Here is a 24571-nt window from a genome sequence, read left to right on the forward strand (position 1 = left end):
TCCCTGACAGGCACAGCTGGTGAAGACCTTGGAGTCTAGGTGGGAGATGTCCCGAGACGCACTGTGTGTGATGGCTCACCTGTCTACCCTGTCTGTGTCTCTCTGTCTCCTCCACCCCGTGTGTCACTTCTCTCTCCCTGACAGGCACAGCTGGTGAAGACCTTGGAGTCTAGGTGGGAGATGTCCAGAGACGCACTGTGTGTGATGGCTTGCCTGTCTACCCTGTCGCTCTCTCTCTCTGTCTCTCCCACCCCGTGAGTCTCTTCTCTCACTGACCACACAGCTGAAGGCCCTGCAGATGCATGTGGAAGGGGTCCCACGACAGAGTGTGTGAGACGAGACACCTTGCCTGCTTCTCTCTGTCGCTCTCTCTTTATCCCTCCCATACGCCCCATCTCTGTTTCTCTCACTCGCTGTCTCGCTGTCTCTTTCTCTCACTGTTCTTCTGAAGGCCCTGGAGCAGTGTCCACTGACACATTGTGTGAGCTGAGACGACGCACCTGACTCTCTTTCCCTCTCGGTTACTCTATTGACTATTTCTTTCTCTCTCCCCACCCCCAGCTGAAAGCAGCGAAGAGGAAGGCCGGAGGCGTCCAGTGACGCACTGTGTGAGCTGACGCGACTCACCTGGGCCTCGCATCCCTCGGGGCTCCAGCGTTCCCGACGCCTCCCCCATCCTGAACAAATTCCCAAACGTCAGATTTGTGGGGCGGCCCCTGCCGCCCAGCCCTTGGGCGGTAGGAGGGTGGGAACGGCTATAAAAGCGCTGTGCGGGGTGAGCGCCTCGAACATCTGGAGAAGCGCTGTGTGGAGGATACCTACCGTCCCTGTCCAGCCGGAGCATTCCCCAAGGCCCCTCAGCCGAGACCCGGTCAAGCAGCGGCGCCTGACTCTGACCCAGCCCGTCCGACCTTCTTCTGTCCAAGACATAGAGGCCATGGCGAGGTGGCAGCTGGTAGCAGCCCTGGTAGCAGCACTCTGCGTCTGCCTCGGTAAGGCGTGGGTACTTGTGGGTGGGCGAGAGTGGGGTGGCACCCAGGACTGGAGTATGGGGCTGTGGCCCTGTCAGAAAGGCCTCAGGGGTGGGGGAGGGTGCCCTCTGGTGTCTGAGGCCGCCAGTAGGCCGAGCGGGGGCGGGGGGGGGGGGGGTCCCTGGGAGTCAGTCCAGGGTGGAGTCGAGAGCGATGCCAGTTTAGGCTGCTGCCCCCGAGCTGGCACATACGGCACACCCTTCACAGTGCCCTGGCTCAACCAGTGACGCGCAAGAATGTCGTGAGGGCAGCTGTTTGAGGGTGTTTTGAGGGTGGGCACACTCTGAACAGGTGCAGCACTGAGTCCGGGGTCGCACAGCGCCTAGACACCTTGCCAGAGAGGTTGGCACAAGTGCTCCTGTCCGAAGCTGCTTGGCTGCTCCAAGTAAGAATGGCCAGCGAGGCTGCGTCTAAGTATGTGGAATAACAAAGCTTCAGCACAAATAGCAGGCCTCTGAGTGACAGCAGCAGCACGTTCAGGAGGCTGACAGAATGTCACCCCAGTGAGAATGGTGTCAGGACTCTAATATCCACCTAGACATCCCCCTTAGCCAGGTAAGCAGCGGCTCCAGAGATCTGTTTGAAATTGAAACCTACATGTCACTCATGCCTTAGCAGTGCTTGTCTTATGAGTGATGGGTGCTTAGATTGCTCTGCTTCTGTGAGGAAGGGAAGCTTGCTCGCGACTACCATGCCGTGTTTGATCTGTGAGGAAGAAAAACATGCTGCGCCTGCCTAAGATGGGTGCATTCTATGGGGAAAGTTTCCACTGCTTCCCTAGCTGGACCAGTCCTCTGAAGAAGGGAAGCTTGCAATGTTGCCCCGGCTGTACCTGTCCTTTGAAGGAGGGAAGCTTGCACTGCTTCCCTAGCTGGACCAGTCCTCTGAAGAAGGGAAGCTTGCAATGCTGCCCTGGCTGTACCTGTCCTCTGAAGGAGGGACGCTTGCACTGCTGCCTTGGCTGTACCTGTCCTCTGAAGGAGGGAAGCTTGCACTGCTGCCTTGGCTGTACCTGTCCTCTGAAGGAGGGAAGCTTGCACTGCTGCCCTGGCTGTACCTGTCCTCTGACAGAGGGAAGCTTGCACTGCTGCCCCAGCTGTACCTGTCCTCTGAAGGAGGGAAGCTTCCACTGCTGCCCCGGCTGTACCTGTCCTCTGAAGGAGGGAAGCTTGCAATGCTGCCCCGGCTGTACCTGTCCTCTGAAGAAGGGAAGCTTGCAATGCTGCCCCGGCTGTACTTGTCCTCTGATAGAGGGAAGCTTGAAATGCTGCCCTGGCTGTACCTGTCCTCTGAAGGAGGGAAGCTTGAAATGCTGCCCTGGCTGTACCTGTCCTCTGGTGGAGGGAATCTTGAAATGCTGCTCTGGCTGTACCCGTCCTCTGAAGGAGGGAAGCTTGCAATGCTGCCCCGGCTCTACCTGTCCTCTGAAGGAGGGAAGCTTGCACTGCTGCCCTGGCTGTACCTGTCCTCTGAAGGAGGGAAGCTTGCACTGCTGCCCCGGCTGTACCTGTCCTCTGATGGAGGGAAGCTTGCAATGCTGCCCCGGCTGTACTTGTCCTCTGAAGGAGGGAAGCTTGCAATGCTGCCCCGGCTCTACCTGTCCTCTGAAGGAGGGAAGCTTGCACTGCTGCCCTGGCTGTACCTGTCCTCTGATGGAGGGAAGCTTAAACTGGTGCCCTGGCTGTGCCAGTCCTCTGAAGGAGGGAAGCTTGAAATGCTGCTCTGGCTGTACCTGTCCTCTGAAGAAGGGAAGCTTGCAATGCTGCCCCGGCTCTACCTGTCCTCTGAAGGAGGGAAGCTTGCACTGCTGCTCTAGCTATACCTGTAATGAGAAAGAGGGAAGCTTGCACAGCTGCCCTGGCTGTACCTGTCCTCTGAAGGAGGGTAGCTTGCACTGCTGCCCCGGCTGTACCTGTTCTTTGAAGGAGAGAAGCTTGCACTGCTCTCCTGCCCAGCCATGCCTGTCCTCTGATGGAGGGAAGTTTGCACTGCTGCCTTGGCTGTACCCGTCCTCTGAAGGAGGGAAGCTTGCACTGCTGCCCCGGCTGTACCTGTCCTCTGAAGGAGGGAAGCTTGCACTGCTGCCCCGGCTGTACCTGTCCTCTGAAGGAGGGAAGCTTGCACTGCTCTCCTGCCCAGGCCATGCCTGTCCTCTGATGGAGGGAAGCTTGCACTGCTGCCTTGGCTGTACCCATCCTCTGAAGGAGGGAAGATTGCACTGCTGCCCCGGCTGTACCTGTCCTCTGAAGGAGGGAAGCTTGCGCTGCTGCCCTGGCTGTACCTGTCCTCTGAAGGAGGGAAGCTTGCACTGCTGCCTTGGCTGTATCCGTCCTCTGAAGGAGGGAAGCTTGCACTGCCGCACCAGTTGTACCTGTCCTCTGAAGGAGGGAAGCTTGCACTGCTGCTGCCCCGGTTGTACCTGTTCTTTGAAGGAGAGAAGCTTGCACTGCTCTCCTTCCCAGGCCATGCCTGTCCTCTGATGGAGGGAAGCTTGCACTGCTGCCTTGGCTGTACCCGTCCTCTGAAGGAGGGAAGCTTGCACTGCTGCCCCGGCTGTACCTGTCCTCTGAAGGAGTGAAGCTTGCACTGCTGCCTTGGTTGTATCCCTCCTCTGAAGGAGGGAAGCTTCTACTGCTCTACTGCCCAGGCCATGCCTGTCCTCTGATGGAGGGAAGCTTGCACTGCTACCTTGGCTGTACCCGTCCTCTGAAGGAGGGAAGCTTGCACTGCTGCCCCGGCTGTACCTGTCCTCTGAAGGAGGGAAGCTTGCACTGCTGCCTTGGCTGTATCCGTCCTCTGAAGGAGAGAAGCTCGCACTGCTCTCCTGCCCAGGCCATGCCTGTCCTCTGATGGAGGGAAGCTTGCACGGCTACCTTGGCTGTACCCGTCCTCTGAAGGAGGGAAGCTTGCACTGCTCTCCTGCCTAGGCCATGCCTGTCCTCTGAAGGAGGGGAAGCTTGCACTGCTGCCTTGGCTGTGCCCGTCCTCTGAAGGAGAGAAGCTTGCACTACTGCCCTGGCTGTACCTGTCCTTTGAAGGAAGGGAAGCTTGCACTGCTGCCCTGGCTGTACCTGTCCTCTGAAGGAGGGAAGCTTGCACTACTGTCCTGGCTATACCTGTCCTCCGAAGGAGGGAAGCTTGCAATGCTGCCCCGGCTGTACCTGTCCTCTGAAGGAGGGAAGCTTGCACTGCTGCCCTGGCTGTAGCTGTCCTCTGAGGGAGGGACGCTTGCACTGTTTCTGCCTTAGGAATGCCTGTCCCTTTAAAAAGGGGTGTTTCCACTAGTGTACATGAACGCTACCTTGAATGAAAGCTACAAGGTGCTTTTGCTATATACACCAAGGCTTGAAGCACTATCTCTGTAGCTGGGAAATGTCAGGACCTTGCGCTCCCCTGTACTATCTCCATACTGAACTCTCAGTGACTGTCCCAACTCTCACGGCAGGGGTATCCACAAACTGAACTCTCGGGGCCTGTCCCTAATATCAGTAAGGGCAGTGCTATCCACATACAGAACTCTCAGGGCCTGTCCCTCCTATCAGTAAGGGCTGTGCTATCCGAATACTGAACTCTCAGGGCCTGTCCCTACTATCATGACTGTGCTATCCACATACTGAACTCTCAGCGCCTGTCCCTACTATCATGACTGTGCTATACACACACTGAACTCTCAGGGCCTGTCCCTACTATCATGACTGTGCTATCCACATACTGAACTCTCAGCGCCTGTCCCTACTATCATGACTGTGCTATACACACACTGAACTCTCAGGGCCTGTCCCTACTATCATGACTGTGCTATCCACATACTGAACTCTCAGCGCCTGTCCCTACTATCATGACTGTGCTGTACACACACTGAACTCTCAGGGCCTGTCCCTACTATCATGACTGTGCTATCCACATACTGAACTCTCAGCGCCTGTCCCTACTATCATGACTGTGCTGTCCACATACTGAACTCTCAGAGCCTGTCCCTACTATCATGGCTGTGCTATACACATACTGAACTCTCAGGGCCTGTCCCTACTATCATGACTGTGCTATCCACATACTGAACTCTCAGCGCCTGTCCCTACTATCAGGACTGTGCTATCCACATACTGAACTCTCAGTGACTGTTGCTACTTTCACGGCAGTGCTATCCACATAGTGAACTCTCAGGTTCTGTCCCTACTCTCAGTAATGGCTGTGCTATCCCCTTAACTGAACTCTCAGGGTCTGTCCCTACTTTCAGCAGCAGATGTGCTATCTCTATACTGAACTCTCAGGGTCTGTCCCTACTTTCAGCAGCAGATGTGCTATCTCTATACTGAACTCTCAGGGTCTGTCCCTACTTTCAGCAGCAGATGTGCTATCTCTATACTGAACTCTCAGGGTATGTCCCTACTTTCAGCAGCAGATGTGCTATCTCTATACTGAACTCTCAGGGTCTGTCCCTACTTTCAGCAGCAGATGTGCTATCTCTATACTGAACTCTCAGGGTATGTCCCTACCTTCACAGCTGTCCTATCCTCTCAAAGAAATCTCATGTACCTAACCTCAGCAACGGCTGTGCGATCAGATCTCTCAGGGCCTATCCCTACTCTCATGGCTGAGCTAGCGACATGCCGGTCTCTCAAGGCCTGTTCCTACTATCAGCAACGTCTCTGCTAGCCACATACTGGACTCTCAGGGGCTGGCCCTACTCTCACGGCAGTGCTATCCACATACTGAAGTCTCAGGGGCTGGCCCTACTCTCACGGCAGTGCTATCCACATACTGAAGTCTCAGGGGCTGTACCTACTCTCAGCAGTGGTTCTACTTTTCACATATTGATCTCTTAGTGCATGTCCCTACTCTCATGGCCGTGCTATCCCTATTCTAAGGGTGTGGCTCTAAACCAGACAGGATCCTCTGTGATGTCTCACCCTCAATATTTGCTCTGGTGTCTGCTCTAAGGAAGCAGCGCCTCCTTGTGGTCGGTCATAGTATGGCATCGACTGACACATTAGAGCAGATTGCCAGCTGCCTCAGACACTCACAATCAATAATTATCCAAGCACTCTGATTGGAAAATAATTTGTAATATTTTCAGGGAAGGGGTAACTCTCGGCCAGAGGCCGGTGATTTTCTCCGATACGCCTTATTCGGCTGGCAGACAAGTACCTCAGACACCTAATACTCTTTTAGAAATATAGGACATGGCGACGAGAGCACGTTTACTAATGGATGCGATATCTTTTATTGCAATTGTATTGTAATTTTATTTATATAGTGCTTACTACCCCCAACGAGGCACTGTAGCACTTTACGGCGAGTAGCACGCTACTCCGGAACCAAAAGTTAGAGGTTAATTTAGTGTTTATTGTTGGTTATTGTTATTAGTCATGTGCTCTCAAGAAGAAGTGTGTGTATTTTCTCTGGTTACTTTGTTATAGATTATATTGATTCTAATCAGGTGTGATCATTAGTGGGGGCATGAGGATTCCGGTGAATGGTTGGTGAGACAGATTAGCTGGTGGAGATTAGGTAATGTCAGATTATAGGGAAGAGGTTCTAAAGAGGAGAGCTTGTGATCTATGAAATGAGGTATCCTAAAATTTCAGAATTACATCATCATCAATAACTTTATTTTGGTCACTGTGGACCATAAAAGTGCAGATAAAATACGTACATTGCATGAAGAATGAATAAATCAATAAATAGCATATTTACAGATAAGAGTTAAACATCTAATATCGAATTAAACATTTGGTAGTTATCGAGATGTACACTGAATACAGTATTGTATTTACAAATAGTCTTTACATACATTTTCTCCGTCTATGCCACATACCAATTAGGAATCGCGAAACAGCAAAAACAATTGAGGGGTGGGTGTCATACTTTAAGACCCTACGTGCTTGAGCGCATTGACTAAAACCTAAATTTGTGCAAAGTGGTGTCAACCAGCGTTTCCTTATGGTCGGATAGGCAGGGCAAAAAAAAAGGACATGGAGTTCATCCTCTAGGTTATATTTACATGCCGGGCACACGGGGTACGCTGTATTGTCCCAGAATTACAATAAGAGGATTGAGGCAGCCAGGCATGAGACTGGGAGGAGACTATACTCGGAAATACAAAGCGGGCAGAGGATGAGGATCCAGAGAAGAGGGTCACTCTAAAGAAAGGAGAGGAATCAAGCAGATGTGAGACAAGGTCAGCTTTTCATGCAGGGCTTTAGGCGTATAATGGGAGGAGGCTTGCTGTGATAGCAAGCAATCGAAGAATGTAAGCTGTAGAAAGAAACAACTTTATACATAGTGCTCCTTATCCGGGGCAGACAGCTTAAACATCTGAGTGTGAGTGTACACATTATTTAAACATGAAGAGGCTGAGCCTGCTGTGTGCCAAGCCTAGGGCAGGCCTTTTAAATATGGTCTGTGGTATCCCAACCTTGGCACAGGGTCTACACACTGCACAATGAGAGTGGGCACAGAAAAAAGAAAAGGCCTCATTTAAAGATCTTCACCCACTGTTCTGTAATCAAAGGCTTATTTCACTTGCTCAGTAAACTTGAGTTACTTGGTCCTGACTCGGAGCGTATCACCAATGCCCAGAGATATTAAACCCTCTTTAATCACCTAAAGCTGTCCAGGTGTATGTTGTGAATGTTTGTGTGTGTTGTCATTGTAGTATGTAAGACACTTACATAGCGCGACAGCTACCCACTCAGGGTTTCCCAGTGCTTCTTAGCAACAGGTAAGGTCCCATAGGCCCAGTTGGTTCAGAACAGTCAAGTCTTTAATTGTCATTGAAAGGTGGGCGGTCAAGTACAGCATCTCAGGTGTTTTGGTAAAGTGTTCCAAAGCTTAGGGCAGAGGAACCCATGTGGCACAATTTGATCCTGGGAACAAGGAGCGATTGCTAGAACGCAGATACCAAGCTGGTTGATAAAGATTTATCAGACCAGTGATACAGTGGGGGGGGGGGGGCAACTTTTGCCCTTGCTTTGTAGACATAGCGTAATGCTTTGAAGTGTTTCTCCACCCTCAGGCAGTGAAGCTCGCGGAGGAGAGATGTAGCTGATGAGCAATTTGGCAGTCTGTAAATAAGCCTAGCAGCTGCATTATGCACATTATGCATTGTATGTATAAGTGAAGCAGAGTGAAGGAGGCCTGTGGGATCCATTTTGAAAGTCCTGGCCTCCTGCTGTGCACAAAATGGAGGAGCATGTTGTTTTTCTCAGACCGTGCAAGTGATGCAGGAGGGAGGAGACCTAGACAGTGAAGTGAGGACAAAAGAGACATGGCTCTTATAGAAATTCGATTAGGTCCTTCCTGTGGCACTGCCACCTGGTGGATGGTGGGGTGAGGGAGCTGCAGGCTCTGTTCAAAGTGAGAAGGGCCTTCTATGTAAAACCAGCCTTTTGTCTCTTTCCTGATCACAGCCTTTGTGGGTGTTCATAGCCAGGAGCAGATAGTACACACCTATTTGTGTCTCTGTTGTGGGTGCTCCAGGCTGGAGACTACCCTGCTGTGAAGAGCATCACCCCACATAAAAGCTTTGTCTGCAACTGCATGGAGAGGCACTTGAAAAGGAAGCCGCCTTGAACCAGTTCTCCTGCCAGCAGATTTCTGGGAAAATAAATTGTACTTCCTGGTTTTCAGGGAAGTCTGACGGAAAGCAGAGGGAGGCCCGTTTTTATGTGTTTCAAGGCAGGGCTGGCTAGTAGCCCTTATTGAAAGCAGTTATTTTACACTGCAATATGGAATGTTTCATTATTTATGGTAAACGTAAGATACAACATTTAAAAAACAGTAGTTACAGGTAGAGCGGTCGACCTCGAAGCAGGGAAACGGGATCGAGTCTTGGCAGGGACACTCAACACACTGTGATTCTGGGCAAATCCCTTAGGGCCTGATTCTGATGCAGTTAGGAAAGCATTCCCACCTAGAGCCTGATTCTGATGCGGTTAGGAAGGCCCCCTAGTGGCATTTGCTCCTTCCAAATCGGATCGGAACCGACCCAGGGCCCAATTATGATGCAGTTAGGAACATATGCTCCCATTGAAGTCAATGGGAGTCCAACCAAATCGTATCTGGAAGCATCCGGATGTATTGTACTCCGTCGGTTGGACTCTCCCAATCCGAGTGGGTTGGAAACCATTTCCAAACCAATTCAGTCGGGAAGCTTTCCAACCCTCATCGGAATCAGGCCCTTAATCTCTCCGTGTCGAACAAAATGAATGTGTCCGTCTGTATCGCAACTGGTGCTCATGTAAAGCCTCTGATACCTTTGGATTGAGTTTGCGCTATATAAAACTCACCCCCTCCCAAACAATTTGCTGTTATCGTTCTTGCGATGGTACTGTGCACTTCTTTTCTCCTAGGTTGAAAAGCAAAATAGTACTGATGATTATAGTAACAGTAACAAAAATAAAAAATATGCCCTGTATCCCATAGGCTTGTAGGCATTCCTATGCCCAACAAAAGCCAGGGGTACCGATGCACAAACTGACCAAGTGGTACACGAAGCGCAGCGCCTTGACTCCCTTGGTCGAGCTGGCCCTGCCTGCATGCTTCTGCACACTGCATGAAACTGGACCGGCTGTACAACCCCACTGTGTACAGCGCTGTTACTTTGCAACCAGATTTATACTATAAAAGCTGCATGCACACACCCAGTCTTATATGCAAAGTTGTGACTGACAAGGAGTGCAGAGATGGCTTTGTCACTCCACTGATGACCACCCACATGCACATGGTGGCTCTATGTTCCCTGGGTTCCCCTCACAAACCCTTATTCTTGGGCCGAGACCAAAGGATATTTCTTCTAGAGGAATGCAGTCTGCTCCCATACACAACACTTTGTGTTGTATCAATGGAAGAAGGACGTGGGCACGCGAAACCCAGCACTACATGTGTTTGGAGTAGGGAGGGTGGGAGAGTACATACTTTTTCGTCTTGCAAACGTTCTGTAATTCTTGTGAATAATACAGATCTGTAGTTGTTTGTAAATTGACTTGCACATTAGAGTTGAACTATTGTCAGGGATTTAAGTGCGCCTGGTCGCACCGGTGCTGAGCACCAGCAGGTTTTTTTAAAAAGGCCTCGAAACGGGTCTCTATCGGGCTCCGTTTTATGCCCTGGCACAGGCGGTCTGGGTTTTTTTGTACTGCAGTGACAGCAGACACATGGATGTGCCCATGCTCACACTGCTCACTTCCCACTAGTGGAGAAGTTACGGCATGACGTCATGCCAGGTGAGCATTGTAGGGGAAGGGAAATCCTTTAAAGAGAGTCATTTTCTCTCCGGATTTAACCTTCTCCTTTTGAAACTCAGGAGCAGCAACATTGCTGTGATGTCACCTGGGCTATAAGTGGAACCTTTTTCAATATTATATACAAGCCATAGTTGCTGCTTATTTATTTTATGCAACTAGCAACCATTGACAAAGCCAATAGTCTCGACTTGTTGTAGGTATGATGTTACTTGTTGTATCATATATCTGGATGCAATGACAGAAACAGCAAAATACAAGTCGGGCCGCGCTATGCTGAGCAGAAATTTTTAGCTTAGGTGTTTTTAAGTCACGCCCTTAATTACATTGGCAACGCCCCTTTTAAGAGACCCCCCAGTTTTATCATCCCATCTAAAGCCCTGACTATCGTGTCCACTTTAAGTTGTTTGAGACAAAAATAGATCACCCTTGAACTGTCATCCCATAGTGGATGCCACTTGGCCTCAGACATCTTCTCAGACTTGGGAACATGTCCTTCGATGGCGCCTCAGCATGAGAGCATCAAGGACAGGGTTTGTAAGACTGAGGAGGAAGTAAACACCACCGTCTAAGTCCCTGGAGAGAACTCTGCTCTGACCTGGAAACTCTTAGGGATCAGAAAGAAGCACTTCCGGGGACAATGGTTCGCCTTTTACAATAATGTCCCCTCCACCCAGTTGCACCTGGCTGTGCCTTGGTTCTCCTTGAGATAAATCTTCCTAAGTCTATGTGTTCTCCAAAGATATTCCTTAGACCCCATGCCCCCACTTTTTGCTAGTCATGTACGCTTAGGGCAATTAGTCTTACCCTCCAGCCTTCTCACCAGTGGCACTCTTGCTTACAATAAAGGTTGGTCCTTCCTTACCCATCTCACCTTCACTCCCAGGCCTAGGTGGCACCCTCAGGGTCACATTGGCTATGTCCCGGGTTTAATGTTGGTCTCTCCATCCCCAATCTCTAAATTATCTTCTCTTGTGATTAAGATGGGGATCTTTGATGCTTTGTGTCCTGGTCTGTTGCACTCCTAGACCCGCCTGTGCTTTTTCTCGCACTGCCCTAGGCTTTGTTTTCTTTGTCTCGAGTGGACACTCCAGACTCTTTCTCCTTACACCGTGGAGTCCCTCAAGTCTCTGGCTTTGGTTCCCCATTTTCTCTTTTCACCCTCTTCCTCTCACTGATAGTTTTTGCCACTGGGCTGTCAGGTTACTTCCCCTCCTCCTTTTTTAAGTCCATGATAAACCTACATAAATTATCCTCTCTTCCTCCATTGACTGGGTGGCATCTTGCCCTCAGCTCATCCTAAACAAGCTGATTGTCTTTTGCTTGCCCACTCTTGCCTGCCCAGTTTCTCTTCTCTGCTGATCAATCTGAATGAATGAATGCATTTTATTGTTTCAATTAATTAAAATTGTTACAAAAGACTGGACGTTATGTGTCCATCCATGCACCTTCTTCGATCATTGATAAAACACCACTGTATCATTTCATTTGAAAATTCAAGCAATTACAAAGCATGAGATTAAGAGATCGTAAAAATGTGATGTATGTTCCACTAGTTTAAAACTGTGATCTGCTGTTAAGCTGGCGTGCAAATTTCGCTAGTCTGGCCAGTTCCATTGGAATCTCCATATTAAAAAGAAGTTTCATTGCGTCTGAACAGGTGCGAGTGCCATATTTTAAGAGAAGGGGATTTAGTAAAGTGCTGCATGCGTGGTTCAATCGGGGCAGATGCAAACCAGGTGAGCCATAGATTTCTCGTACTGATGACACAGTCTGCAGGTGGTGACCGACTCTAGTGATTTCCAGTGAATATTTATGTATTTTATTGGCAGTACCATTTGTCTGACTGATAGAATTTTCTTTAAAATTGATTTGTTCAGGGCTGAGTCAAGACATGGCTGGCTCAATGTTTCCTTGTAGGAGCTAGCTAAGAGCCCGATATTGCTGCTGGAGAACTCTATTACCCCCAGGTCCCTCCGTCCTCAAGACCTTCACAACTAATGAGATGGATCCATCTCCTGACAGAAAAAGAAAAGAAGGAATGCTGGACCTACCCCCACCCTTTCCCCCCCTCCCGTCGGGAGTACAAAAGGGTACAGGTCCCAGCATTCCCTCTGTTCTTTTTTTCTGTCGGTCTGACAGTTGGATTGAAAGCGCGAGGAGCTTGAAGACGCTCCCGCGCTGGACTTACTTTGCGGTTTCTTTTCTGGATTCCTGGGCCTCTCCCCCCTGCCTGGCTTGGGGGGAGTGGCGGGGGGCTGCTCGCGCTTCTGGTGGCCGCGCGTGGTGTCTTGGTCCCACGTGGGCTCGGCGCTCGCCCGATGGCCGCCCCTCCTGGCCTGCCAGTCAGACAGGTCAAGGTGCAGTTCAGTGTAGGCAGTAAGTTAGACGTCGGCCCAGGAATGTTATCCTTTTGTGAAAATTTACTTTAAAATGGCTTTCATGGTATTTGGAGGGGCTGCACGTGCCCCTCTGTAGCACTGAATGATCAATGCCCAATGTTTGTAAGTTTGCTTATTTAACCCGAATTCCAGCCGTACCAAGGCATTCTGGGCATGGGCGGGTATCTGAAACATCTGTTTAAATGCTCGGCAGTTGGCAAACCCATCCACGTTGCTGGTCTTCATCAGCACGGAATCTTGCGCCATTTTGAATTCTGCTCTTTCCTCCTCCATTTTAGGGAGGTACCATCTCCTCCCATAGGGGAACTGCCAACTGGCCCAGGTCCACAGAATGATGTTTAACCAGTCCTGAGTCTTCAGCCAACAGGACTGAGCGTGCCAGGACTTATTGTGTAATCTGGTCTCAGCCGGATCTCGAGCGCCAAACCTTTTACATTGCGTTACTATCATTGTGTGCATGTTGAAACAAAACCCCTCTTGGAGACACTGCCTTTTAAAGTGAAAACCTGAACTGGATTCATGGGGACAGCCCGGGTTTGTGCTCAGACAGTTGCCTCGGACCATTGTTTCCCTCCTTGAGTTCAGGAGCTTGCAGTTTTTTTATATAACTCTTTTTAGAGGCACAGATGGCCAGTGTGGTGGGGTGAGAGGCATCTCTGTAACACCGCGGCTTATGGACACCGTCACTTCCTTTGAAAACTCTAGTCCTAGGGTCTGCTAAGCCAGGGTGATGTGACCTGGCCTGTTGCACCCTGCCACAAAGCAGGTGTGTGTTGCAATGGGCAACAGGTGAGGTCACATCGCACCACCGGGGCAGTGGTCTATCATACGTCACTTCTTGTACACAAGTGCACAGAGCTATTTTCTCTCCCAGCCTCTCTGCTACCTTGAAATGTATATTTATCTGTCATACATTCAAAGATGGCCGCCGTGGATTCACGCACACCCACTACAGCCATCTTTGACTAGTGCTGCTTAAATTGTACCAACATCCATTCAAGGATGCTGCCGCGCATGTGTACATATTCACGGTGGCCAACCAAGTGGCAAAGCCAATAATCTTCCAGACCGAGACTTATTGGCTTTGCCAATGATTGTTCTGTTTTTTTAAACCCGAGGTAGGCATTTTATTTTCGTTTTAAACTCATGGTGGGAAAGCAATGTTTTGTTTTATTTTTTCATTTGCTTCCTGACATAATAGTCTTATGTCTATAGCGAGAGTAGGATCAGGACCAATAATTGTTGAACTAAGTCCAAGGAAAGAGGAGGACATTGGGTGATTTCTCATTAAAATGGTAATGCTGGAAGCCTACAGGGCTGGGTCAGAGTCAGATTGGTATATTATCTATGGTATATTATTTGTGGAGTGGTGTGGCTCACTGGTTAGAGGCGGCAGACTTGGGAGCAGAAGGCTGCCCGGGACCAGGGTTCAATTCCCGACGCGGCGGGGTCCTGGACCAGGGTCAGCGAACTCGACAATTCTCGCCTCGGTGCCTACTCTAACCAGGGGTCGCACTCGTCAACTCTGGGCATTAGATTGCCTAATCTCCACAACAGACCCCAGGGATGCCTGGCGCCACCATGGGGATTCCCAGTAGGGACCATCCCACAGGGAAAGCCAGGACGGGTTCCCCAGTGGTATACTGCGCCGGGACGCCCCTTTGCTGGGGCAGCTGTGCGCTTTACAAGTATACGACATTTAACATCTGTATATCACTATAAACCTACAGATAGAACCCCTTATATAAGTGTTCACGGAGCTTCCTATAGAACTTTCTATAGCACTTTTCCAGGCGCCTAGAAGCAGGGCAGCACAGTTTTTGCCGTGACTTGTGCTCTTAAGAGTCTGGCATCCCCTGTGATTGTAGTGGTTTTTACACAGCAAGTATTTTTTAACATCAGAAGTATTGTTTTTTAATAGATGAATTGCCTGTAATTGGAGATGTACCTTGTACTCGCTTGTGGCTTATATGAATTAGTACATGTAACGCTTGTAATTAATTATGCACAATATAAATATAAAATTAGTAATAATGCACTTAAAATACCAGTCGCACGGATCTCTTGAGTCGTTGGCTAAAAGGTCGTTTAAGTGGAGTAAAGTCCCACAGGAGTAATGCACGTGAACCAGTCGCTGTTGCCACAGCAGACTCATTCATTCCCTCTCGCTCACCCCTTAGATGTAAATGTAAATTGATATTTGTATAGCGCACTACTCACCCACAAGGGTCTCAAGGCGCTTGTAGAATACCGCTGTGGAACCCATCCTGGCTTTCCCTGTGAGGTGTCTACTCCTGGGCACCCCCAAGGTGGAGGCCAGGCATCCTTAGCGTTGTGGGGGCCGTTGTGGAGATTAAGCAAGCTATTGCCCAGAGTTGCAGAGTGGGACTCCATGATTGGAATAGGCACCGAGGCGAGAATTATCAGGTCCAAGGAAATTGAGCCCAAGACCTGCCGAGGCGGGAATTGAACCCTGGTCCCGGGCTAGACCTCTGCATCAGGGTCTGCCGCTCTAACCATGGAGCCACACTTCTCCACATGCGGTTGCATCAGACAATCCAGCGTGTGAGCACTGTTCTGAATGAGCTCCGATCTCGCCAAAGAGTGAATGTGTGGCTCTACTTGCTCCAGTTATCGAGCTCTGAAGTTTCCATGTCATGTGGGCGATGTCAGCCAGTCCTGGTTTTGGGACTCTCCTTACTTTGCGGTCTGATACTTGTACTTCTGCATGTGTACACTTGAAAGGCAACACTCAAGTTAATCGAGAGTCCCACCATTCTCAATTAACTAGAGATGTAGTACATGTAGCCCTTTCAGGACTGCATGTACCAGAATGCAAAGAAAACCAAGTACTAAATGAAGTACCAACATGTGGCAGATTGCCCTAGGGCACAGGGGGGCTTCCAGCCCTTCAGGGAGACCCTAGCCAGTACAAGGTCAAGGGACATCCGTGAGATATTATAGGCTCAGGGGCTCCTCATCACATTCTGGGGGTGAGTGGGGGGGGGCGGGGGGTGGAGTGGGGGGCTATCATGCTACGTTACGCCACATGCACCTTGCAGTCTCTCTTCACAGAGCTCACATTTGGGAACGTCTTTTAGCCCCTGCTCGGTTCCCCGGTTCCCACCACCGCCCCACACCCCCACTTTTACTCCTGCCCTAGGCCTGTGCACGTGAGACGCCGAGCCGCCCTAGGGTGGGGCCCGGCCAGAGAGGAGTTTCACCTGTTCGGCTCGCGCCAGAGGCATGTGACTACTAAGAGGCCAAATGAAACATCATTACAAAAAACAAAGAGCAAACAACGCCTGGTGAATAAACAGATGGAGGCGAGCCATGGAGAAGAGAAGCGCTGGAACAGCGACAATGTGAAACCCTGGGAAAGGGTGTTCATTAAAACGGATTATTTCAATAGAGGCGGCTGCTTATTTCTCAATTCAAAGGCTTATTTTATAGGCTGGGTAATGATGAAAGGCTGAGTCAGCTGGACTGGAATTTAAAACGATTTCCTGCAGACTGGCCTCCACAACATTGGCAGAACCCATAAAGCGATCCAACTTTAATCAAACTAAGTCCACGCAATCGTGATGAATATTGTAAGCGTCGACCCACTGCGCTACCCTCCAGGATTCCAGAGAGCAGGTGGCCTGCATCTCTCTAGGGGTTCAAGCCATCAGCAGCCCTACTCTACATTCCACTGGGGTCAAACTACCTTCTTTAAGTTTACACGATGGAGATCTTTACAGTAAGCGCTCAACCTACTGAGCACTCTTAAGCTGGATAAATCTTATGAAATGAAGGTTGCGTGCCGATTCGGCCGCAGGCGCGTAGGAACGGCTAGATCTCTTAAATGTCATTCTAGACTCACTGACAAGCCAATGTGACTACATGAGTCTTGCAGTGACATTACTGAATTTATTTAAAAATGGGATAAGTGGAGTGTAGAGCAGTTTTGATTGGAAGGAGGTTGTACAAGGGGATGCCCAATCACATTTTTCTGAATGTACACATTGCTGATTTAGCTTACAACCAATTGTTGGCATCTCGGGTTTAATCCTTTGCAGTAAACTCATCTAATCCAGAGGTTCCTACACTTGATCTCACCTCTAGAAAAGCGACAAATGTTGATGAGACTCAATGGAATGATGAAGATTTTTTGATTCTTTAAAATATCTAGGAACATTGCCAATGTTCCCAGAGTGAAGAGGGCTCGCACAGGAGGACGCTGTTTCTCCATCAACGCAGCTACTCTGTGGAATGCCCTTCCTCTTAAGATCCGAATTGAACCCAGTCACCTGAAGTTTCGTAAGCTCCTTAAAACCTTCCTCTTCCCCTAGGAATCCCAAAACACCATCTTTCCCACAGTACTCTCTGCTCTCCAGCGCTGGGACGCTCTCGGGTAGCCACGCGCTTTATAAATCCGCTTCCATTCCATTCCATTCCATTCCTAGGAACTAACATGTGATGCATGTTTTGGCCTTTTCATGACAGATTTTGACCTGAAGAAGTTTCTGTAAGGAACGAAACGTGTTGGCCAGGCTGATTCCTATTTTTTTTTAGTATAACGACTCTAATTTGTGAATCGAAAGAGAGTTATTGATTATCTTATTCTCTCCTGAATTTCACTGAATGCTGAGTGAGGAATTATAGTACATTTTGAAGTTTTGAGTATGTCACCCTACTAGAATACTGTGTTCTGAGACATTCAGGTCTCAATGTGTACAAGTACAGAATGGAGCAAGGTCAAGCAGTGATGAGGTTTTTAAGGTATATTTAAGTTGTTCTGGACATCGCATGGCGCCCTGAAACCTAAGTCCATGCCTTGACTAGTTATGTTACTATCCGTTGTATGGCACCCTTCTACCATTAGTGGGACACTGTAGTTCTTTAGAATCGCACTATCCTTTCCACACAGTTGTGGTATTTTGACCGATGCGTTGTGTTAGTAAAGTTTTGTTTGTCCAGTCTTTTATGTAATGATTTTTTATATTGGTTAGTGTGAAAAATAAAAGGTGAGACGGGAGCTTTCTGGGGCACTGGGTGCATGGTTGCACGTGCCAAAGGATACGTTTATTTCATTCCACACTGGGGTCAAAGGCTATCGTTTGGCCGGGTCGAGTAGAGTGTTCTTTAGACCGGCATCGCCACATGTACCGCTGAGATGCAATGGTGTGCTTGGGAGAGTGTAGTCTGTTTAAGGTAACATGTTCTAACCCGTTCCAAGATGGCGGCTGGAATGTGCTGCCGATCCGATACTGCCAATGATATTGGCCCCATTTTGTGTATATTGGCGTGCCAGGAGCTCGCGCAGACAGGTTCTGCTGAGGCAGGGTGAATCATACATGTATCTTTCGTGAGTGATGTGCATATTGTTCAAAACAAATCTGTAATTGTCAGATCAAAAACCTAACTGATTAAATGGGTATTCTGCTGAATGTGCGAAAAAGGCCCCTCCTATCTTAAGAAAAGAGGAATTCTTTTCTTGCGTCCTCTCACTCACCCAGGGTTGCCCCTAGGTGACATGCTTCATCATTCGGGCCATCCCAAACAGCTTCTGTTTGGAGCATGCTGTAACTTGCGAAACTACGTACTTTTGTGAAAAAATGTGTAGTGCAGTGTTGTGGAATGGAAAAGTGATGCTGAAAAAATACCTAGCTAGAGAAATAATATTTTATTCTTGCTCCTAGTTGCTCACTAGGAGTGGCTCACACGGGGCTGGTCCACATGTGACCCTGAAGAAGAGGTTTAGGGGATACCTCGAAACATGTCGACCAAATACTAGGGACCCTATACACATAATAGTTATATTTCTCCCTAATATTAACCCCATTTTATTCATACCAACTAGGAGCAAGAATAAAATATTAGCTCACTAGCTAGGCATTTTTAGCATCACTTTCCTACTCCACAACACTGCACTACACATTTTTTCACTAAAGTGCTTCTACGTAGTTTCTCAAGTTGCAGCACGCCCCAAACAGCAGCTGTTTGGGATGGCCCCAATGATGAAGCATGTCACTTAGGGGCAACCCTGGGCGAGTGAGGGGACTCAAGAAAAGAATTCCTCTTTTCTTAAGATAGGGGCCTTTTACGTACATTCAGCGGAATCCTCATCCATTTGGTTAGGTTTTTGATCTGACAATTACAGATTTCTTTTGAACTATATGTACCTTGGAGGGTGAACCCAACCATTACCTCCATCTACCCCCATTTTTTATTATTATGATGTGCATATTGAACAGTACGTGTTGTAGGTAGTTCGGTGGCAGCCGACCTTGTGGCATCAGAACTGTGTTGCATGTGTATAATGACAATGTCTGTCGGTGGCACTTTGGGTGATGATGTGGGGACACTTTTGGGCAGTTTGTGAGGTCGGCACACGAAGGTTGGGCGACCAAAAAGAAGAGAATAAAGGGAGCCTTGGAGATCATATTTGTTTTTTATCATTGCCAGTTGATGTCAGCATCGTGATCACTGACAACAAAACATTCCGGTGCCATGTTGTGCACATGTGTGGTGCTATGTCTAATTAGTGGCAGCTGTTTGGTTGCACTGTGAGAGAGAGGATGACAGTTCAGTGAATGCAATGTTTACAATCAAAACGCAGTCTTTTACTTAGGATAAACATTGGATAAGCAAAGTGGTTTTCTTTAACGAGTGGCGCTCCAGTGTGCTCTACGTCTTTGCAGTGTGCGTGCTCATGCGTGTAATGTTTTGTTTAACATGTTATGTTGGGTCTTTGTGACACTTCTTGGTGACAGCTGAAGTTTTGTGGTAAATAAACTATGTGTCTTTTCGAGCGTGTTATGTTATGTTGTTATGTTAACATTATTTGTAGAGCACACGTACTCCGATTGGTTTCTTGGCACTATATATATAGGAGTAGCAAGAGTCCTAGTGAGTTAGTCATATGCCTGTGTGAACAGCCATGTCTTAAGGAGGATGGTTTGCAGTTGTGACTGATGTTCCTTGTTGGATGTGTGTGTGTGTTTGTGTGGTCTATCAAGAAGGCAATGCTCATGTGGCCCTGTCTCGTGTTCTATGGCTTTGTCTGTGTGTGTAGCGTATAAGGTGAAAGTACTAAGTGATGGTCAGCTCCATGGTACATTAGGATAATGCTTGGTGTATGTATGGAAGTTGTGTTGTTGTTTTTTTACTGGCTGTTGCGCCTTTGTAGTTGGTGCTGGGGGAAGGTTGCATACCGCCTGGTTGTTATAGGCAGCCGTGGCCCGTGGAGGGAGTTCCGGTGGGACAGAAAGGCGGGGCGGGGGAGGGTCAGGGTGGGGGTGCTAAAGACAGGAATATAGATAATTGGAGGTAAGTAAACAATTTAATTAATAAAACAAATTTCGTAGCGGGCGCTGCATCCATTTTGCGATGCAGGGCGCACTACGAAATTCATTGTATTTATTAAATTGTTTACTTACCTCCAATTATCCATATTTTAGTTTTTAGCACCCTGCCCCCTTCCCTGCCCCACCGGAACTCCCTCCATGGGCCGTGGCTGGTTATAGGTATACATTTGAGGCTGGCCTAATGTGTACTGCTGGGGTGTTGTCATATCCACAAAAGAATCTAGGGACATATTATCAAGGACCGGTTTAAAATTATCGCTATTTTAACGCCCTTGTTAATTCCCATAGAAGCCCATGTTAACATCAGAACATGGACTTCTAAGGGAGTTAACAAGGGCGTATTATCAAGCCCATTATCGCCAGTTTCCTGCCGATAAAACAGTGATAATTTTAACACCGGTCCTTGATAATAGGCCCCATACTTACTTATTCAAGACAGCTGCACGGAGGTAAATCTGTGCTCTGTGTAGGTAAAGAGGTTGAGCTATCGGCCCTTTCACATCCGGGCAGAGCCGCCGGGCCAGGGAGGTCTGTGCTGAGATAACTTCCGCTCTGCTAGAACGGGTATACTTCTCTACACAGCTGCCACGCAGTGCTTTGCCTCACGGGGGCGCTCAGATCACGGAGGTGCAGCCAGAGGCTACAACTACAGCGGGCACGAGGACGGCCGAGAGATGGATCTTCCGAACCTTAGGGGGGACGTCCAGATGTTCTAAGGGGGGAGGGGGCATTCGGAGGCAATTCGATGACATCTGTCTATAAGTTTTAGAATTGATAGGATACTGCGGGGAGGGTGCTCAGTGCGGGGCATTGGAGCGGGCCCTCGCTGCCCCCTCCTTGTGCTCGCCTCCCCCGCAGCGGGGGAGGCGAGCACAAGGAGGGGGCAGCGACGGAAGACATCTGGACGCACAGTGCGCGTACCAAGAACACACAAGGCTCAGCTGGGGAAAATAGGGCATTGAGGCACCTGCTGCACACATGAAACAAACAATTCATTCAAAACCAATGTCCAAAGATGTCACATTAATGGCTCATTAGCAGCGGAAACAGCAGTTCCGAAGAATTGGAATTTCATTTGCAACTGTCTCTTCCTATTTCTGTCCTTCCGTTTTGCATCATTTATGCATCACTCGAAAGGGTTTGCTAATATTGATTAAAGTAAAAAAGCTGATGATTTTATTGATTTTAAAAGAAGTAATTTGTAGACAAGATAGCCAGATACCTCCGCGTGACCAGAGGTAAATGCTCTAATCTGCTGCTTTACTTACACAAACCACTACAATCTGTCATTAGGGGCCAGACGTACGACCGTTTTTGGAGGTCGCAAGCGGTGAATCGGTCCGTTTGCGACCACTAAAAAGGGTTGAAGCATGTACCAGAGTCGGCCACCTGTTACTGAATTGCAAAATAGGTTTTGTGAGTCACTATTAGAAAGGGGCATGCCAAGGGTGGCACTTCCTAATAGCGAGTCGCAGGGGGATGTAAGATTGTTATACAACCTCAAATGTGGTTGCAAAACAATCACATTTACCACAAATTTCAGATTGGTTGTAAGCCATTTGCAAACGAAAAGGGTTGTCCAAGGGACCCTTTTCGCTTTTTGATTGGCAGCGAAAATGTTTTTGAAGAGCAGGCAGTGGTCTGCTCTTAACAAATGAAACTGAAAGATTAAATTTTTATTTTTTAAATGCATCCTGTTTTTCTTTATTTTTTTTATTGAAAAATCAGTCACAGAACTGACTCGAAAAGGCCACAAACCCTGTGAGTATAGTCCATTCCCAATGGGTCGGAAAATGCACTTGCCTCGCGAATATTAATGAGGCAGGTCCTTTGCGACCCATTTGGGAACCGCATACAGTGTCTCAGACATTGTTGTACATCAGTGTTTGCGACTCACAATCGAGGAGTTGCAAAAAAATGCAATGGCGAGCTGCAAATACTGAAGGTCGTACATCTGGCCCTAAGTCCCACTGGTGTTGGTAAAAGCAAGACTACACTTACCAGAATGCTTTGCGTTGTTCATAAAAGATCTGATCTAGAGCATATTGTCCTTGGTGACAAGGAGTCATTTGATAGCCGCAAGGCTCATCATAAAATAAGTACGAGACTTCTGCCTGACACGTGAGGTGCTCCTTGCCAGAACTCCCCACCTCTCCGTCCTGGATTTTTAGGTTTGGAGGTTGGAGCTCTACGACATTGTTCTGACTCTTTCCTACTCTCTTCTTCCTTCCTGCCCCAGGTGAAGGACTGCAGTGCTACAAATGTGACGCATTCTGCACCAACTTAATCAGGAAAAATGTGACCTGTGCAGCTGGCGAGGTCTGCGGCAAATCACAGACTTACAAAGGTAATACCAAAGCTTAAGAGCAGTTCTTTATCCTTTATCTCTGCATGTGTATGTCGTTAAAGTGATATGTATCATAAAAGTGAAAATAAATGTGACCCAATAACATGTTATTTACGTCAACTATACTATTAAACTCACATTCACACATTTATCACTACAGTGCTAATGTCAAATTCCTGTTTACCACCATAGTAGCTTGACATTCACATGAGAAAATCTTTGTTTACTGTCTCACAGATTGCATGTTATAATTACTTTACTCGTGGAAACAGTCTAGAAACAAGGGCAAAACCATTGTGGTTTAAGCTAGCAGCACAAATTTAACGCTTTGCACCCTGGTTTTGGTTACATTTCATTGAAAATACCATATATGGCGATCAACATAATATGATATGCTTTTTATTAACATTGTTGAGTGAAGAGAGGGGCAAAATGACTTGCTCGAGGTTTTACTGCTCGTGAATCATGGACCCTCCTCACGCAAAACAACAGTAATAAAAAGCATACTACACACTGTGGGCCTCATTTATGAGAAATTACACATCGCTGCGCGAAAGCAGCGATGCGTCACTTCTCATATTTAATGTATAACGCATCATGTCGCAAGGAGTTACAGATACGTCAGTATTTCTGACGCATCTATAAGAGCAAAAGTGATGCATTGCTGGAGCGTGTCACAAAAGTGACGCAACTCCAGCAATGTGTCCTTTCACGTGGGGAAAGCCCCATGTGAAAGGGCCTGCATCAGTCTTACGCCTGACATGAGGCAGGAGTAAGATATTGACGCATTTGCGTCCTAGAAGTGGCGCAGGGAAATCTCATAGATTTCACTGCGTCACTTCCAGGACCCTTTCTTGCATCAATTCGCCCCCGTGCATACATTATACCTGCCGCAGGTATAATGTGGCGCAGGGGTTTACAAAGTGACGCATCTACCTAGATGCGTCACTTTGTAAATATGGCGCAACAAGGCACATTTTTTACGCCACTGGTGGGTCACAAAAAGTGATGCAACGGCGGTGTAAAAGTGACGCACAGGCTCATAAATGAGGCCCTGTGTATCTACATATGTGCTATATAAGTACATATATATGGGTGTGGATAGAGGTAAGAAGCAAGTGATAGGAGGCGGATGTAGGCTTAATGTGAGGACCATTGTGCAGGGCATGTTCCCTTGATGTGTTGGGGTGAATTAGCTGCTCCCCCCGAGGTGCTGGAGGGGGTCGGATAGAGGCCTGGGCTGTGCCAGGGCCCGCAGCCCATGTTGCCAGTGTCTTCGGCCTTCTCTGGCATCGCCCGAGAATTTAGAACTCTCTCCCCCCTGAAACCAGACTGAATCCTTCAACAGCATCTTTCAAGAAAGAAGTTAAACTACTTCTCATGATCAGATTTCTGCCCAAGATAGCTGGAACTCTCATCTCGGAGTCTATCAGGACTCAACTTTGCTCATGATTACGGCTTGTTTATTTTGGTACTGTTGTGATCTATCCATCTGGTTTTCTCAACTATCATAATACTGGTTGTATTTGTCTCTGTTCTTTAACATGTGTAAAGCGCTCTGATACCCAACGAGGGTCTGTTCGCACTATATGAAACGTTCAAATAAAATAATAAATAATAATACTAGGTACAGATCCAGTTCGGTATACCTGGGCCTGTGTTTTCCAGCTCTGGAAGTGGTACTGCTACTCTACCAGACTCCTAATGAGGTACTGAGTGTTTGAAAAAAACAAATAAAATAACTTCCCCTTCTCTCCCATTCCCTCAGATCTTCCATTCGATCCAATTTTCATTTTATTTTACCCATTCCCCTTCCTTCACCCTCCCAATGCTTAATTTGAGCTGGTGGGTGCCGATGGAGACCACCAGCACTCATGCTTGGGGACCGGCACTTATTTCTCTTCATTAGACATTTACTGAGACTAAGAGAGGGAAAAACACACAACATGAAAAGACAGAGGAAGAGAAAAAACATCACCAAGAGACAAAGCAGAGGCCAGCAAGAGTGACATGGAGGGGCGGGGAGTGTTTGTCCGCGGACTAAAGAGGCATTCGTTGGATTTCATTCTAGCCAGCCTTTGTATTCCGTGCACCAGCATCTAATAGCTGCGGCCACAGGCTTCTGAGCAGAGCTTTGGGCACCGGCACTTATTCTTTTACAAATTAAGGGCCTCATTAGGATCGCGGACGGACT

At 48.2% G+C, this 24571-nt stretch overlaps 1 protein-coding gene across 1 annotated transcript in view; it reads left to right on the forward strand.

The window, feature by feature from the left end:
* Positions 1 to 792: 792 nt before the first annotated feature.
* LOC144756310 (lymphocyte antigen 6 complex locus protein G6d-like) overlaps positions 793 to 24571 on the forward strand; it is a 30140-nt gene continuing 6361 nt past the window's right edge. The window contains exons 1-2 of the mRNA XM_078646006.1: positions 793 to 992; positions 22270 to 22377. Coding sequence (XP_078502132.1) covers positions 938 to 992; positions 22270 to 22377 — 163 coding nt within the window. The 5' untranslated portion in view covers positions 793 to 937. The remainder of the gene's footprint in view (positions 993 to 22269; positions 22378 to 24571) is intronic.

The sequence above is a fragment of the Lissotriton helveticus genome, chromosome 5_1 (assembly GCF_964261635.1).
Source record: "Lissotriton helveticus chromosome 5_1, aLisHel1.1, whole genome shotgun sequence".
NCBI classification, from domain to species: domain Eukaryota; kingdom Metazoa; phylum Chordata; class Amphibia; order Caudata; family Salamandridae; genus Lissotriton; species Lissotriton helveticus.